This window comes from Drosophila gunungcola, assembly GCF_025200985.1.
Source record: "Drosophila gunungcola strain Sukarami chromosome 3L unlocalized genomic scaffold, Dgunungcola_SK_2 000009F, whole genome shotgun sequence".
Taxonomy (NCBI): domain Eukaryota; kingdom Metazoa; phylum Arthropoda; class Insecta; order Diptera; family Drosophilidae; genus Drosophila; species Drosophila gunungcola.
In genome coordinates, this window is record NW_026453181.1 from 1,497,119 (window position 1) to 1,515,149 (window position 18,031).

General features: G+C 37.2%; 2 protein-coding genes across 2 annotated transcripts in view; one reads left to right on the plus strand and one right to left on the minus strand.

Moving 5' to 3' along the window:
• LOC128259673 (frizzled) overlaps positions 1-5,740 on the plus strand; it is a 102,515-nt gene extending 96,775 nt beyond the window's left edge. Inside the window, exon 5 of the mRNA XM_052992202.1 lies at positions 3,838-5,740. Within this exon, the coding sequence (XP_052848162.1) occupies positions 3,838-4,370 (533 nt within the window). The 3' untranslated portion in view covers positions 4,371-5,740. The remainder of the gene's footprint in view (positions 1-3,837) is intronic.
• Positions 5,741-5,984: 244 nt separating this feature from the next.
• LOC128259687 (uncharacterized) lies at positions 5,985-6,881 on the minus strand. The gene has a single exon (XM_052992221.1). It carries the CDS (start codon positions 6,816-6,818, stop codon positions 6,288-6,290), a length of 531 nt encoding a protein of 176 aa, XP_052848181.1. The 5' UTR covers positions 6,819-6,881; the 3' UTR covers positions 5,985-6,287.
• Positions 6,882-18,031: the final 11,150 nt, after the last annotated feature.

An 18,031-nucleotide genomic window follows, 5' to 3' on the forward strand; every position in this document is an offset into this window, starting at 1 on the left:
ATAGTGCCTGGCAGGGCACAGGGGGTTCCAAAGGGTTAACGTCGACAGGAACTGGTGAGCAGGTGAAATGTCACATGAGATTGACTTCAGGCGGAAGCTAAAAACCAGAAAGAGGGCATCTGATGGCAATAAGAGGACCGTATGCATATGCTGGAACCTCGAATTGTAATATGTGGTGATGGTACACATATAATCACGTTATTATTATAACACTAACGTTGCTAAAGAAAACTAATCTTTCCTAAGACTTTAAAGGAATTAGCAGTTTTATAAAATTATCTAAATATCGATGAAACTAACGTATGATCAGGAATTTGTGATTCTGTTTCAATCTCGTATAAAGAAAAATTAGACAATTGAAAAACTATTGTTTCTTAGCTTGTTATTTACTTCCCAGTCCACATCTAAGAGCGAACACTGACCACACAAGCTGTTAAAAACCAGCTCTTAAAATGTGTGAAACTGTCACCTAGAGAAAAACATCTGGAAACAAAGAGTCACTCTCTAATTGAAAACATTTCACCCTACTCCGTAGCACCTCTATTAACCCTTTGTGTATGTATGATTAGAAACTAAAGTTAACTCACAGAAAATAATAATTAGGTAAATAATGTACTATGTAGTAATGTTGCCTAAAGTATTTTGCTTGTACAAAATATAATTTACTATTCTAGAATCCTAGGACAAAGGTCAACTCTATCTACAGAGTTTTTGTAAAGGGGAATGCTTAATCAGTTTTGTATATTTCATTCATGAGGTTTATTACGAGTATTTAGTGGGTTAACAACCTACTGGAACAAAGCTCGAGCTTTGTTTCGTTTGTCTAACCAACTTCAAGTTGGTACCGGCAATCCTGTATTTGCCCAGCAGATTAACACCTTTGCTTTTGGCCAGTGGACCCGATCTCAAATGAAATTACCAACCTGAACAAAGGAAACAAATGCAGCTTTTTCTTCATTATCAAATGCAATGTGGCACTGGCTAAAAATGGAATTCTGCTGTCTGCACTTCGTCAACGAAAGGAAAAGGAGGCAAAGGAGAAGAAGCCCTGACTGAATGGCTGACAGCTGAAAAAGTCTCCCCACTCCCCCTCTAATCCCACGAGGAACCCGTTTCTCTCAGTGCAACATGCATTCCTCATGCCATACAAAACAATTGACATGCATTGTTGCTGCTGCTGCTGGGATGTTGCTGTTGCTGCTGTTGCATCTCCCGGTTCTTGGCAGCCTCTCAACTGCAGAGCCTCAGAAATTGTCACAGCAACTTGTGCCGCTTGCAATTTTCCAAAATGAAGCTGAAGTAAGTGAAAAAATACAAAACTGGTTTCCCAGAATGCACAGAGAAAAAAGCTGAAATATACATATGTATGAATGAGAAAAAAGCTGAAATATACATATGTATGAATTAATAAAAAGGGATGTTGCCACAAAAAAACCAAGTCTTAATCATTAAATAACTATTAAAAACAGCAAAAATTTTGTTTTGAATGAGTCATTTTTATAAAACTGATTACCAATCTGTAAGTAGTTTTCGCACTGTGTGGCTCTTAGCAAAAAGGACTCGAATAGAACTGGTTCTGTGTATAGGCCCTGCTCTTCATTTATCAATACTCGATCGTAAACCGAAAGTCCGGTTTCTCTGCCCAGTGGATTTCATTTGATTTTGTTTCATTCGGATTGCAAACGATTCTCAGGCTCGGATATAAATTAAGATCCATATCGGAAGGGAAACTGGAACTGCGATTGAGTTGGTGGAAAACGAAAGAAGCCAGCGGCAGGTGGCATTTCGTATCGGGTTCGAAAAGATCCCGAATCATATCCAGCCCCGGAATTGTGATTTATATTCAACAGTTATGCACGTGGGTTTAGCTCGTTTCTTTTATTTGGTTAAAATTTTCAGTTCAGAATTCTTCTCTATGAATTCTTTACTCGGAGGATGTTGCAGACTGCCTGCTGTTATTTATTGTATTCGTTTATCGACGTTTTCCCGGTTCTCGACTCACTTAATTTGCCCAGTCGAGTCTTCACTCTCTCCCTCTCTTTTCTTCTAGTTCTTCCCTTTCTTTCTAGCAAGTACGGTCTCTTGGCTTGTCAGCATGACATGACTTTTATGGTATAAAGTTATATTTCAGGCTTCCAGTTGCAGATAACTTCAAAGGCAGGCGATTTGTAAAGGCGCCATCTGGTGTGGAGAATGTGAGTTCAATGGCTATAAATGTCAGGCCATCGATGGGTTAAGGATTTATGTAAAAGCCAAACTCATAAAAATCGGATAAAAATGTTCGGTGATTGGGAAATAATTTTTTGCAAAGGAGTCGGCTAGGAATTTAACGAATTTACAAAACAAACATTGTATTAAACTTTAATTCCTTAATCTATTATACTTAAACAAAATTTTTTTAAACGAGAACCCATGTAATATACATTTCTTCCAACCAACATCCGGTAAAGACATATGCTTTCTTCTCTTATAAATGATATATCTGCAGAAAAGTATTTAAACGTACTATTACTATAGTTTTATTTGAGTTCCGAATAAAGTTGAGCACCCTCAAGTCCCATCTAAAAAAAACTTAAATAAAAGTGAACTGAAGCGCATTAATTGAAAGTATTTACAACTCAACGAAGCTTGTAAAATTTCTTAGCAGCCTGAAAAATCGCGACAAATTTGCGCAAAAAAAAAATATAACCTAAGGAGAAAAAGAACGAAAAGGCAGAAACTTCAACAAGGATCTAATCGATAATTTATGAGCGGAAATATGGCACTCCGAACGAATGATGAATTCATTAGGGGTATGGGAGATCGGGGGCGGGGCAGGTGTGAGCTGGGTATATTGCAACATGTTTATAAATAACGCTAATGAGTGGGGGAGATCGGTGGAAGGAGTTGGGTGAGTTGGGCAGCGTAGCTGCTCGTAAAATGTTCAAACACGCGGCGCATTGACTTTGAACTAAAACCGTGGAGGGGCCATCGACGCTGCCGTTTGGGGTTATCGTTGGGTAAATATTTACCCCGAAAGAGGTACATGAAATGGTAAAATTAAACATTGTTTATCTCCCCGTTTGCTTGTTTTCCCTGTCTGCAATCAACAGTTATTTTCAACACATATCGCTTGCAATTGTTGACATTTAATATTGTAGAAAATTTCAAAGGTCGACATGTTCACCTGAATATGTTTTAAAGAGAATAAATACTTGTTTGCTTAGCTAATGATGAAAGTGTCAATTTGGTTTTGAATATTTGCACCTCTCTGCGGTCATGTTTATTTAATGAATTTTTTGTTTCTTTTCGTACACAGGATTTGGGGAAGTTGAGGAAATATACTTTTTGTTTAAAATATAACAAAGGGATATACATGTTTAAAAAAATTTTTTATGTATATTTTTTTCAAAAATAATAATACACCATAAGTCATTCCTATTAATTAATATTTCAAAACAAATAAAATAAACAGCCATACAAGTTTAACTAAGTTGACTTCAAGATTGGTTTAGAAAACATAACTAAAATTAAGCCAATATCATTTTGGAAAATTGAAGTTGATATTTTTTTTGTTAAAAATACGTGTATTAAATTTTTGTCACGACTTTTTTTCCTGGTAGAAGTATTTTTGATTTTTATATCAAGAAAAGATTAAAACCAAATTTTTAAAGGTGAAAAAGTTTAGCCTAACATGTTGCAATAATAGGCCAATTTTTAATATTTTGAATTAGATATAAAATATTAAAATATGAATGATAAATGCCCTTTTCTAAGAGATCACGTATTCAACTCCTCCTTTTCTCCGCTTCAGCTTAGTATTTAATCTTTTAATTAACAATTTTGTTTTTCTTTCAGGCGACATTCTCTCTGGCGTTTGTTTCGTGGGCCAGCTGGACACGCACTCCTTGGGTGCCTTCCTGATCCTGCCTCTCTGCATATATCTCTCGATCGGAGCGTTGTTCCTACTGGCCGGATTTATATCGCTGTTCCGCATCCGGACGGTGATGAAAACGGACGGAAAGAGGACGGACAAGCTGGAGCGCCTGATGCTGCGGATTGGCTTCTTCTCCGGGCTGTTCATACTGCCCGCCGTGGGATTACTGGGTTGCTTGTTCTACGAGTACTACAACTTTGACGAGTGGATGATCCAGTGGCATCGGGACATCTGCAAGCCCTTCTCGATTCCCTGTCCGTCGGCCAGGGCGCCGGGATCGCCAGAGGCCCGGCCCATCTTCCAGATCTTCATGGTCAAGTACCTCTGCTCGATGCTGGTGGGGGTCACGTCCAGCGTGTGGCTGTACTCCAGCAAGACGATGGTCAGCTGGCGGAACTTCGTGGAGCGGCTGCAGGGCAAGGAGCCCCGGACGCGGGCGCAGGCGTACGTCTAGTATGAGACGGGTCCGGCGGGCGGGGCCAAGTCCACGCCCCTCACTCCCGACCCGGAGGCGGCCAACGAGAGTTACTTAGAGTTTAGCACATAGACACCCTGCCCCGAAGCAAAACACTAGCCCCCAAAAGCAGTCGTAGTTCTTAGTGGCTTTGTATAAAGTTCATCATCTATGTCCGGAAGCACAAGAAATAGAAGAGAAAATCAAAAGTTGACCCTAGGCTATTGTTTGAATTTGAAATATGTTAGTTGATACGGAAGCAAGCTTGTTGAACCAAAACTACTCATGTAAGTCGAGACTCTAGCTCTAAGTCGAGTTGTATTCTGTAGAATTTCATTGCTTTCGTGGTATACGAACATTAGGCATCTACGATCTTTCATTTTTGAAGCGAGTTTTAAGTTAGGTTCTGATTTTTTGAAAGCTTTAAATGTGCCCTACAATTAATGAACGTACATATATAGGTAGTTATATGCGCATATAAATATGATTATGATTTGAATGTTAGGCATTAAAGGGATGTGAGCCCCGACTGTTCTATTGTAGGTTATAGAAACCAAGGCTTCAAATTACATTTATTAGTCACAGAACAAAATATTTACACCCACACACACTAATTATGCATATATATATAGTATACAATCCATGCTTAAAACAACCGCAGTTCGGTGCTCACACCTGTGCTTCATCTATGTATAAACAAAAAGGAAACCATAAACTATATAAATGTATTATGTAGCAATAAATGTCCTCCATGTGCTAAACTTAATGCAAATACGATTATTATAATTATAGCTGTAACACTAACTGTAACTGTAATTCTAACTGTAATTGTATATTTGTTGAACTAATTAATTCTAAACGCATAATGAAATAATTTTTAATTCAATTTTTAAATGACGTTGTAGTCATAGCACTTAAGTGAACAAACAAACAAAACACGCAAAAATTTTGTTGCCACTTTATGGAAATTTTTCCCCTCACCCCACTATATAAGAGTTGAAACTGCCATTTAAATATTTGTAGAGACATGAAAAGTCACCGAAAGTAAGAGAACGGCACACTGCTATGTTGGCCCGTTGTTGAGCATTTGTTTTCAGCGCATTTAATTGAGTCCTTGAATTAAATTGGCACTAGAAGTACGTGAAATTTATGTCCAAGCTGATTTTTGTAGCATTTAAGCTGATGAAAATGCATATTAATTATAGCAATTAACGATAGTCGGTGTAACATAGCGAGTGCCCAGCGGCAAGAGAACAATTATAAGTGTATAAAACAAACATAAACATACAGAAAACCATGGAAGCATCCAATGGCAAACACAAACGGAAAATGAAAAAATTAAACCCTATTTTATTGTTAAAGACTGAAAATGCTGTGTTTTTAATTCGATTGGGAAACTGCTCTGTTCAATCATTAAGAATCAACAGCACCAATTATTATTTTTTTGAACATCTTTCCAATTAATTAAGTTGCTTGCTGTTGCAATGTATCGATTGATGTAGCAAATACCGTATTACACTGGTAAAAAGGCTTGTTCTTTTATTTGGTCTTGAAAAATAATGGGCCTTGGGACTTAAATTCAGACTAGTGTTACTGCAAATTTGAAAAAAACATTTGAAATCCTTTTTTTAATTTCCTGGGTGAAGAACGAACAATTTTAGTTTAATTCCGTTATTTTTGTATGTTTCTCGATTGAGTTGGTTTAGCATTGGTTACATTTGAGGGCCATTCATTGTTCGATAAGGTCAAAAATATGTAGACAATTGGCCATTTCCTTCATTTCTGTTGTTAAATGAGCCATCATACACATTTGGTCATCGTAAATCATGAATAACGGCAGGAACTAAAATCTTTGAAATTTAAAATAACATAACAATAAATAATTATGTAACTCCAAGCGAACAAGTGGTGGCAACACTACGGAAAGACCCGTTGACTGAAGATCCTACGCAAATCGGAGTTTCGGGCCCGGCGCCTGCAAATCGGACATCGATGGGACCTTCTGATGGCAGTGCGAATGCAGATGCTTCCGAAGAGGTGTCCACATCTCAGCGAAACTACACGATGTCTGCCCTGCGATGTCCAAGGGGCGAGGCAGATGGGGCAGGTGATGTCCTCGCTCATTCTGTTCATCCGGTAATGAAGCGCATTCAGTCCCTCCCGCAGTTCGCCGAAGCCTTGCCTCAAAGCAAATGAAATGTGGTGCTGCACAGAAACGTGGTGCGCAAAGTTCTGATGCAGCTGCTCCACTATGCTAAGTCGCTCTGTATTAAACAACGTCATCTGCGATCTAATCAGTTCCAGCCTGCGGACTTGCTCCTGCAGTTCGCCAACAGGCTGCTCCTGCTGCTCTGCATTGAGGATCAGAATTTCTAGATTCTGAAGAACTTTTAGCCTCGTCACCAGAGTTTGTAGGTGGCCCAGGGCATCCGTGCTGCTCCACGACATTTTGTTTTGTGATGCTTTTTGAAGTCAAAAAACTGTAGATTGCTATATTGTTTTGTTATTTCTATATCCGTTAGACAACTAGATTGTTTTTTTATTTTTATACTCGTTACTCGTTGAGTAAAAGGGTATATTATGATCTTTGAAAAGAATGTAAAAGGTAGAAGGAAGCGTTTCCGACCCTATAAGGTATATATATCAGGATCAATAGACGAGTCGATCTAGCCATGTCCGACTGTCCGTCTGTATAAAAATCGAGATCTTGGAAACTACAAAAGCTGGAGTTTTGGGATTTGGCAACTCTTAACACGTCTGTCACACCGCTCTGAGACATGTAAGACCTTAGCTGCTGTACTCTGTGTCTGTGCCTTGGTCAAATCTATCGATATACACAAAAATGTTCAAAATCGAACTATAGTTTTAGAAGATATTAGTCGTTCTTTCTTGTTTTAAATAAATATAACATAGAAGCACAAAATCGAACTTTTTGAAATTTGCACGAACCAATTGTTCTTTTTCTTGCCAACTATGTGCTTTGCGGTCAAAAATAAAAAGTTCCCGATTTGAACCACTGACCATGTCTTTGGAATATGCCGATAAAGTTGAATCCTCTGATTTTACACAATTTTTGCGACCTTTAAGTGCCTTTGTCTTTAATGGAAACAACTTTAGTTTCTAAAGTCCTCTGTAAGTTTAAATTTTAGTGTAGGGAATAGACACAAATATATTTAAAAGGATTTAATGTAGAATTAATATCAGAATTTTTCGGTATTTAATACTTTTAGTTCTATTTTTTCTGATTTAAAATGGTCTTGGCAGCCAGTATCATTTAACAGATAACCATTATCTTATCTTATTAGTCAAAGTTAGTTAGTTTATAGTTTTTGAATTACTATTTGCACAAAAAATTTGTTTGGTAAACGGTTTTGAACACTTTTGAATTCTTAGAGTAATGCACCACGAGAAAATATTCAATATTTCAAGAAAAAATTTTAGATATAGACAACTTATTAAGTATTAATGCTCCGGCACAAAGTTATGATTTTATTTGGTGAAGCAAATATAGAGACCGTATAAATGTTCTATGCTGAACTAGGTAAACAATTTTCAAAATAAATGTTCAGTTCACCACTGCACTCCCACATTTTAAAGCTCTTTGCAAATCTCGATTCTTCTCACCTCCCTTTTGTTGTTGACCTAAAACTTTTCCCATTAGAACCAACTACACATGTAAGCGGTACAGACAAACTATGAACACAAAAGCAGCTCGAAATTCAATCATAACTTGCCAACACCGCTGGCCAAGTTCCACGGCCACTTCGCCCCTCCGTCCGCCAAACACTCGAAACACATGGCCGTAAGCCTTGAAATTTACGAGTGGCAACGAGAAATCCACGCCCATATAATTTTGATTACACTTGTTTTCTAAATACTCTCCCAGAGAAACCGCAAAAAAGAATGAAAAACATCGAAAAAAGGAAAACACGCAGACAAAAACAAAAGCGTTCAAAACACATGTGTGCGGTGAAAAGGCCGAAATAAAATCGAGACTTATACTGTACTTTTTCAGAGGATGCTGAGGGTACACTTCACCAAAATTATTTACTTATACTTTGTAAAAGCTTTAATTAATCAGTCGCATTCTAAAACTCAACTTGCTGTAATGGAAACAAAGAATATTGTTACCAATACTACTACAAATTTTGATAATATTTTCTCATCCTTACAGATTCTGAAATTCAATTTTTGGCTTAAAACAATAATATAATGCAATTTTTTTTATAGTTTTCGGTCCGTGTGGACTTCAGTCAGTCACTAAGCTCCTCGGCAACAAATTGCAGTTAAAATTGGGGAAATAGTGGGATGAAAATCACTAGAGCCTCCTAAGCAGAGGGACATGTATTAAGGAAAATGTAGGAAGGATATGGCGATGTTGTACAAAACACGTGTGCGATTTAACAACTACAACAGCCATACAGAAAACTTTTTAGCAACACGGCGGAAAAAAAACGAGCAGAGAACTGCACACGAAAATGGAATCCAATGTTCGGCGGTGAGTTTTGTTGCGTTTTTATGCGACCGCCATAAAAAAGTTATTAATGTGTGGGTTTCGCCAATGTGTGTTTGTGGGGGTGCTAGGGGAGGGAAAAGCCAAAGAAAGGGAACAGGAAAAGCTGGCTGCATACGGCCACAAAATGGCGCGGGCGTGTGCAGGCGTTAATGTGGCAAAACATGTTTCTGAACCAGGACGTTTGTTCTGCATACCGATTTGCAAAACACTCTAATCCGTGAAGTTTTCCGTTTCTATTTCTGTTTATATTTTTATAGAGCAAATAGCCGATTTGATGAACTATACAAATTCTAAGCCAAATATCACTAGCTTTATATTGAATATTTAAATGAAAAAAAAATAGTTTTGAGGTGAATAATAAATTAGCAATACTTAGTCCCAAATGGTTAATATTATTAAGAATTAAAAAAATTGTTGATTTTAAAAACTTATAAATAGTTATATTTCCATTATTCAAAAGCTCATATATTATTTAAAATTACCAAACTTTAAAGCAATAATTTAAATAAAGCATATTTTTATAAATATACTCTTAGTGAACACCTATGAACGTAGTGTATCCCATTTTCGTCAATGAGCAGCTTCATTCGGCCCTTTTTTATTTGCAGTGCAGTTTTGTTGCCGCTGAATGCGGGCGTGAAAATCATAAAGCAAAGCATATGAGTAGATGTGAAGTTACTAAAAAAGAAACATAAAAAAGAACTCGGGGCAGTGGAAATAATACAGAAGAAATATTCGTAACTGTTAGCTGGGAATGTCGAAATGTGATATATTTGTGCGGCTGCACGTCCCGAACGAAGAGATTTGAGGTTTTCAAATGGAGCCATAGCATATTTAGAGATTCTCATTTTTCATAAAAGGACGTTACCAGTCAACCCGTGCCTGTTGTTTCAAGAAAAATCAGTTTTAAATAGTCAGTCGTTATTTTCGACATCTCGATGTCAACAATCTTCCTTTCATCTTGTATTCTGGCTATTTGTTGCAGTACTGTCTCACTTCTACATCGGATGGAGAAACCCGCAACTTGAGGACTTTGGGGTGACTTTGACTTTCCGAAAAAATTTTGACAATCTTATTGAAATGATCACTGTTCAAATAGATATTACTCTATTAAAGGCAAAAAGCTTAACGAACCGGGTCAAAAAAGCTGTCGCCAAATATAAGGAAGAACGTGAAAAAAGAATGATGGCAAAAAGGCGGTTAAGGTGTCCGTAAATTTTCAATAATTTTCTACAAGTTGACTTTTATTGTTTGCTCGAAATAATGCTTTTAAAGCAAGCAAAAAAAACTTTAATTTAATTAATTGCCGAAATCGTTGCGACACAATCGAAAGCGACAAAAAATTGGCTCAAACGGAAGCCGCTTTGTGAGCGCCTGGGGGAGTTTGCAATTTAATTGCCATTTTCAATTAGGCAACTGCACAAATGGACCAACGAAGAACACGCTGCAGTGTGCCGTGTAGTTTATTTAATTAATGTTTTGCTGGCAAGGACTTTATGGGGATTCCCCAAGAAGGAGCGACACTAAAATAAAAAACACCTAAAAAGTATGCAACGAAAAAAGTTCGGAGGAAATTGTTTCAGTCGGATTAAACTACATAATTGACTAATGCAAGGCGACTATAAGAAATACATGAACACAAAAAATTGTTTAATGTGGATACTGGTTTTGTATTATGCTCCAACAAGGAAAAATTACCGTATTAAATTTAACATATATGTAGAAGCCTTTTTGTCGTTGCTTAAAACTTGTATATTTTGTTAAAGTTCTATCGATACAACAGATAATTATGGTTTTACCAAGTTATTGTATTTTATTTGTAAACTATTTTTTAATACTACTCGGTTTGATTTTTATAAAATTAAATAAGTTTTCAGTTAAAAGATTGTGAAGGTTCAATGTATTTGAATTAGATATGTTAATAATTCAAATACTATATTGCTGATTCGCCTAGATTTCTACGGTAGAATATTCATTCGCTTAAAGAATGTTGAACCTTCGACCCAATCTATTTTCAAACTGTGCTACACAAAAATCTCGACAGCTGCGCTCAACTAGCAATGAAATTTCATTGCCAAAGGGGGCCTCAACCCCCGAGAATCCCCAATGTCCTCCAACCTCCGGCAGTTCCAACTAGCTGAAATCACACAAAAGGCTGCAAGTCCACCGCAAACAAAAGAAAGTTAATTGCCAGGCCAAATAACAAGTCTGCACCCCGCTACCGCACTGAAATCTCGGCAAAAGGGGAGATTCGGGTGTTGGTTCAATATTTGCCTTAGTTATGCCCTCGAATTGGAAAGGGGCGAACTAGCTGCTAATTTTTCGTTGAGAAAAGTCAATTAAATTTTCCAAGAGTGGTGGTGGGCTGAATAACTTTTCGGCGCTGAAAATGAATAAATGATGGAGCATGAATGTCAATCAAAGTTAAGCGCTGCAAAATGTAGTCAAACAATCGAAAGGGATCGGAGCGGCGAGAAACAGAGATGGATACAGGAATTAAATCAAAATCTAGATGAGTCATTGGGGCGGGTAAACCAGCTTCCATTAGTTCCAGGGGGTGGCATACATTATGCCCCGGCCACACCCACAAATTGATAAAGTTTCCCCGATTCATACACCCCGACCACCTCTCATTCGGCTAATCCAACAATGCCTAATGACAGTTGTCGAAAAGTTTCGCCCGAAAATCGATTCTAATGGCATCGCAAATAATCGAATCGAGTTGTTTATCGGAATGAATAGTTTTGCGGGCTGGCAGGGGGATGTGCCGAAAAGTTGTCAAATTTTATAGTTATTTAGGGGGAGGCCAGCAGTTTGAAAACATTTCTGTCCGATAAAAACCCCTTTTGCCCAACTTGTGTGTGGTTATTGATAAAGTTGCCGTGCAGTCTTTCTCTCTGTCCCTCTTTTCCTCTGTCGGCCATAAATCAGTTTGGGCCAAGAACTCCAGCTGAGTGGTTGCAGAGAGGTGAGTCTCCAATGGGACATAAACTATGCAGCAGGTGGCCCTCTTAGGGCTTTTCCTTTGAGTAATTAAAGCAATTGCGACAAAAGAGCCACAAAAGCCGTAACAGCATGAAGCCAAAACGAAGAAATTGGGCTGGCCCTAATCAGATTTATAAGCTTGCCTTAATTGCGATAATTTCTTTTTAGCGCTTTTGAAATGTGTCAAAATTATGTGGTATATGGAAGCAGAGGAAGTGCCAGCAACGAGTTTGTCAAACAAGAAAGTTTTAAATGGATAAGACAGACCAACAAAAACCGTTTAGGGACGGTGGGAAGTAATGATAAACGTGCGAAACGTTTTATAATTACATCTTAAAGGAAACTCGACTCTTCTGTGTCAATAAAATTATATTTTAGTTTTGGTTTATGCAAAATTGTAATTTTTTTTTAGCAAAAACAAAACAAAGGCCTTCTTTAAACAAGTATACGATTTTAGCATACAAAATATATTGTAACGGTATTTTCATTTAAAAAAAATTGGTTCACTTTTAAATTAGAATTCCCTTAAAAATATTAAGAACAGCAAATAGTAATCACTTTGATTATAACAAGAAGCATTTTTTTGATTTGCAAATCATACTTACTTAAAATTAAAGCCTGACTGGTATATATTTTTTTTAATTTTAATAATAATATTCATTCTTTATTAACATCATTAACTTTTAAAAGTATCTAAGTTTTAATGCCTATGGAAACTATAAAAGCTGTAAAATAAATAATGATCAAGGAGTCAATTAGTTAAAGCATTAGTTTTTATAGCATGACCTGCCACATTCATTACTTTTAAAGGCTCACGAAAAGCACCACAATATAGCTAAATAATTAAATGCCTTTCCTTTCACGTACTCCACCGAGATCCGTTCGTCTCCGCCCAATCTCCCCGAAAACCTAATGAAAACCATTGAGCTGTGAATGATCTCATGTCGAAGACAGCTGTCAGAGGTCGCCTCCAATCGAGTTGATCAGCCAAACAATGCAGACTCATTAACGATCTTAGGAATACTTCTCCTGCCAGCCAGAATTATGCGCGGCCAGCACAAATAAATAATAAAAGGGGTGGAGGAGAAAAATATGAAAATAATTTTGAAAGGGGGGAAGGGGGGAAGGGAGACGCCATCATGGCCGAACAGTAAGGGTCGTGAGCATAAATTTCGAAATTGTTTCTTGGCCTCGGCGCGCGGCATTGATGAAGTACATCGCGATGGGCGGGGAGCAGAACTGGGTAGCCTCATATGCCACAGGGCAACTTATGGCCAAGAAAGGTGCAGATTGGAGTGCCACAGTGAAATAGAGTCGGGGAGAGTGGACACTGAGAAAAATAAAAGAAAAACCTAGGGAAAACAATTAAGGTTTAAGCTTAAAAAAGTGCGAGTAATATTTTAAATGGCAAAATTTTGTAGTCATGCTAAGCCTGATTGTAAATACCATCAAAAATAAAGATAATTAATTTAGTAATCTTACAAGGCAATTACAACTAAAATTACAATGTAATTTTTATCCCTTTAAAAAAAAAAGATATACTTTTCTAAATTAATATACTTTGGAACTTGTATAATTTTGATCAGCATTTCTAGATCAGGCTGATCTATCAGTTCCAATCCAAACTAAGTTTTTGTTTTGAAGCTATCTGCAAAAAACTCTCCCAAAAGTGTTTTTTCTATTGCAGGTAGTAAGGCGGAAAGGGCCGAAACAATCGGCAAAATTAAAGAAAAAAATTATTACTTCGTTGCTTTACAATTTATACGAATTCCCAATTTTAGGATAACATTTTTAATAAAATCGACATTGCTTAAGAGTTTTTAAGCATATACACAATACAAATGTGATATTTGATTTTGGTAGTTCGCCGAAGTTTGCTTCCTTTGTGGTTTTTATTATTAATCGCTTTTTTTATTAAATCACCATAATTTTTGTGGCCCCTTGTCAAATAAAACAAGTTAATATTCCTATAAAAACCGTTGTAATTTATTTTTTTTTATTCATGATTACAATTACTGTTAACGCCTTTGGTTTTGAATTTCGTTTCTATCTTGACTTTTTAATGATATTTTTAGAGCATCGTCGATATAATAAAAATGTCTGAAGAAATACATTTCGTTTATGTGAATCGGTTATTTATGAACAAGTTTTAACTTTTTATTTTTGGTGTAAAAGGAAGCGACGCCAAAGACTCAGACCAGGAAACCATTGTGCTCGACTGTTCCCTTGGCCATTCTTGATGGTCGATGCTGTGCGGGTGATAAGTAACATGAATCACGTTTTATTTTGCCTTTGGACTTTAACGATGCAGTCGGAGCGGCGGGCAGGGCAAGTCAACTCCAGACTGGCTCAATGGCTGACTGACTTCGCCTTCGAGTTGGCTGAAAGGTCAGACCGAGAGTCGAGAGTCGAGGTTTCCTGCAATTTTTATTTACCTTTTGTGTATGAGAACAACTTGGCTCTATTCTTCTGGCGAATCCCCCGACCCTCTTGGGCTCTTGGTTTATTTTGTAGAATATGCTTGCAGGGATTTTCGTTTCTGGCTGCTTTTTTCCATTTGCCTTGGAACGTGAGAATTTAATATTTCTTTTCATTAGCCACGCTCGACTCGAGTTCGAGCTTAGGGCCCTGTTACTGGGGAAGTGGAACTGGGGCTTTGGAAGGGGCAGGAAGGTAGTTCTGGCGACACTTACAAATTTCATGGTTCCATTTTTAGGGGGTCAACAGCAATGGACATAAGTTATGTCTAACAACGCCAACTTCTAAGTTCGTCGTGAAAAGGAGCCGTAGGGGAAAACAAGTCCAAAAGTGTCGATGAATGGTTAAAAATTTTAGAAGAGGTGTTTTTGTATTGTAGCACGGAGCCCAGAATTGTGGGAAATTGCTTTTCTGAAGCAGTAGCTAAAAGCAAGACTCAAGTGATTGGATTTTTTGAGAATTAATTTTAGGAAAACCAATGGCCTAACAAAAAAAATTAAAAATTCTTTTTTGACACTAGTTCTTAAATAATGATTAAAGGTAATTTAATAAATATTAATTAGAAGAATGTTGCCATTCTTTGATACACCTTAAAATGTATTTATTTTAAGTGGTCTGTAAATTGAAACTTGAATTTACATAATTACATTAAAATAATATTACCTTTTAGACGGAAATTTAAATGTACAAGACCTTTTTATATATTAGTAACTACAACTGTAACTTAATATCGAGACTCATTGGTTTAGAAAATGGAAAGCTACAGTTTGTAAAGCAACACTTTCGATATTGAATGTACTGCGTCTAGTTTTTAGGACAGAAAGAAAGCATTAATTTCGAGACTGATTATGTAGCCGCTCAGACAGGCTTATGGGAATTCTTTCTTCCAAAACGTTGTCACTTAAATTCTTTCCAATTTTCGGTGCCCACTTTGCCCAGCCATTTCCATGGTAGCACCTTATCGCCACCTCCAATGTGTCAAGACTTCAGCATGTCCAATGCAGCCACAAAAGTTTTTCCACCTCAATTTCATCTCGTCCCTTGGCAGTTCTACCGCCTTCTGTGCCACTAACCATGGCTAAGGCCCTTGTCAAAACTTTCGTTGCTGGAAAACAGAAGTTAAACCGAAACTATTTGCCAGTCACGTTCGTCTGATAACTTGTCGCCAGCTGGAAATCTGCGGAGCATGCGAGACATTGTCGCCAAATCCGCGGCCAAGTGTTGCAACTGGCAGCACCAGGCAACAATGTTGCCTCCACTCAGCCATCGGAGCCTCTGGATCCGCTGGGCCACTCGGTTCTGCCATGGCTGTGGCATCCAGAAGTCGCCTGCAAATATCAGCCACCAGCAGCCGTCAAACGCAGCTTAGGCGCGAAATCCGTATGCTAAAATCCTCCGCGGCCACGCCCCACTCCGCCCCTTTTGGCCACCTAGCTTATTTGCATGTGTCGCGCTGTTTCTGGCCACATTTTGGTTGCCACTCGGCTACGCGACTTCCTATCTGTCGAAGAATGAAACAAAAATCGAAAAGACTGCATATTGAATGCTCTAAACAAAAACTAATTGCACTCAGAATAATAATCCAATGAACACATAAGTACTGCTTTAGAATTTTATTTTCTTTCTATTTGCTAAAAACTTCAAAAAGATAAATTTATTTTTTAACCGTAAAACAATAAATTATTTGTGTTTTTTTTAATTTAAGATTGGATCCTACTTATACAACGCAAATGTTTTGCTTAAAAATGTATTGTCAATAATTAAGATAACAATTAAATTAAATTAATTAGAAACTTAAAACTAAATAATAATAATACAAAAAAAGAAAAAAAAATATGCAAAACAATTCGGGATTTTTGGATTGACATTCAGAACTGAATGTTTTTTATTGATACTGATACACAGAAAAAAATACCAGTATCGATTTGATATTAAGGAAATGAAAATGGTTAAATTTTTATTAAAAATCGGTAATTCTTCGCTTTTTCTCTCTAATCGAAAGTATCAAAGTGATCCGCCAAACTATCAAGATCAAATTGATACGGAATTTTATCGTTATAAGTATCATTTCATATCAATTAATTATTCTGTATAGCTTGGATTTTTATCAGCGGGAAGCAGTCTGCCCTTAAGATATATTTTCACTATTAATTTCTTCTATTTTCCATATGATCAAGTTTTTTTCCCAGAATTTCTGGCATATTAAGATGATAAGATAAAGTAATATATTATTATTAGAATACATTCAGAGAACAGTTAACGAAAACAAAACTTAATGACAACTTCTACTTTGAGGTATCTGTATGGATACTTCGCCAAAGTATATGTGGGATGTCCCCGAAAGCAGTGCTCCTGACGCCGGCCCACCTTCTTAACCCTCGAAAACCCTCATCCCCTTTTGCCTTTTTACTAGCAAGATATTCGTGTCCCGCAAGCATTTAGCATAGTATCATCAAGTCAGTACCCGTGCCCGCAACTTCCCTTCTATTTTCTGCTTTTGGCGTAACTAATTTTTCTGCCTGTGTTTTCTTGGCAGTTTCTGTGGCTCTTTTCGGCTACTTTGCCTTTGCATTATGCATCTTACAGGGCAAAAATGAGCAGAGGCGAGGGTTTTCTCCATTGTTCCCCAGTGCCGAGTAATGTTTACGCTTGCTACACTTACTTTGCATGGCCCTGCCCACGATCCCCGTCCTCTGACTGGGTAATGCCAATTTGGTGCACTCCACTTGCTTTTCTCGGATGGCTCGCAGGCGTTGGCTTCTACGGTTGCTTCTACCAAAGCTCTCCATCTGGGTTTGGTTTTTCTAGCTTAATAACACCAAGAACACCAGCACTCGGAAAAATTTTCTTCAAATGTTTGTTTACTGCGAGCCCTTAGTGTAACAACTATAGACCTTCAAAAGTCATTGTTTCATGAATGATTTTTAAGTATTAACAAAAGAAGAAAATGACATTTGATTTGGTTTTATTAATATTTTATATTTATTTTTCTTATATTTACATATTTTTTATTATTTATAAGAGATTTCGGGTTAAGAAAGCGGATTGTAGAGATGCGTATATACGACTATAGTTAAAAAATATGACAGATGGCGTCTCAAACTGAGTTAGCAGATTAAAGGGTATCTGGTAGTCGTGACCCACTAGTTTTCTCTTTCCAGTTTTTTTTTGTAATTATTGGTCATTTTAAGTGTCCTATTGAAAGGACTACTTCAGAATGCAAAATTATATTAATAAAAAATAAAATTAAAAAAAACCAAATTGTAAAAACTTTTTTATAAAATTGAATTGGTGTTTAAAAAAAAATGTTCTAAGTGTGACCCTGTTTTCCCCCTTCTAGCACAGCTTCTCTGCGTGGAACTTTCGACAAGCTGAGTTAACTTCACAGTTTTGTGCCCTAAAGCAAATTGAGTGATTATCAGTTTGGCTTACCTGAAGCCGTTCTCGACGAGAAGAGTGGATTCCGGGGGGAGTCTTCTGCAAGTGCGTGTGGGTAAATCTTCTTGGATACGCTTTAATTATTGAATCGCTGGCTGAGCTTGAAGCTAGTGGAATAAACTGGAGTTCACTTTATCGGTCTTCCAGCTTTTATTTTTTGACAGACTCACTTTGCATATTAATTGAATTCGTTTTGGTTATGGCAAGCAGGGTTTCTCTTGGGAATTAGTGATGCCAACAGAAG

Excerpts from the sequence above, each read along its gene's own strand:
- LOC128259687 (XM_052992221.1), bottom strand. The coding sequence starts at position 6,818 with ATGTCGTGGAGCAGCACGGATGCCCTGGGCCACCTACAAACTCTGGTG.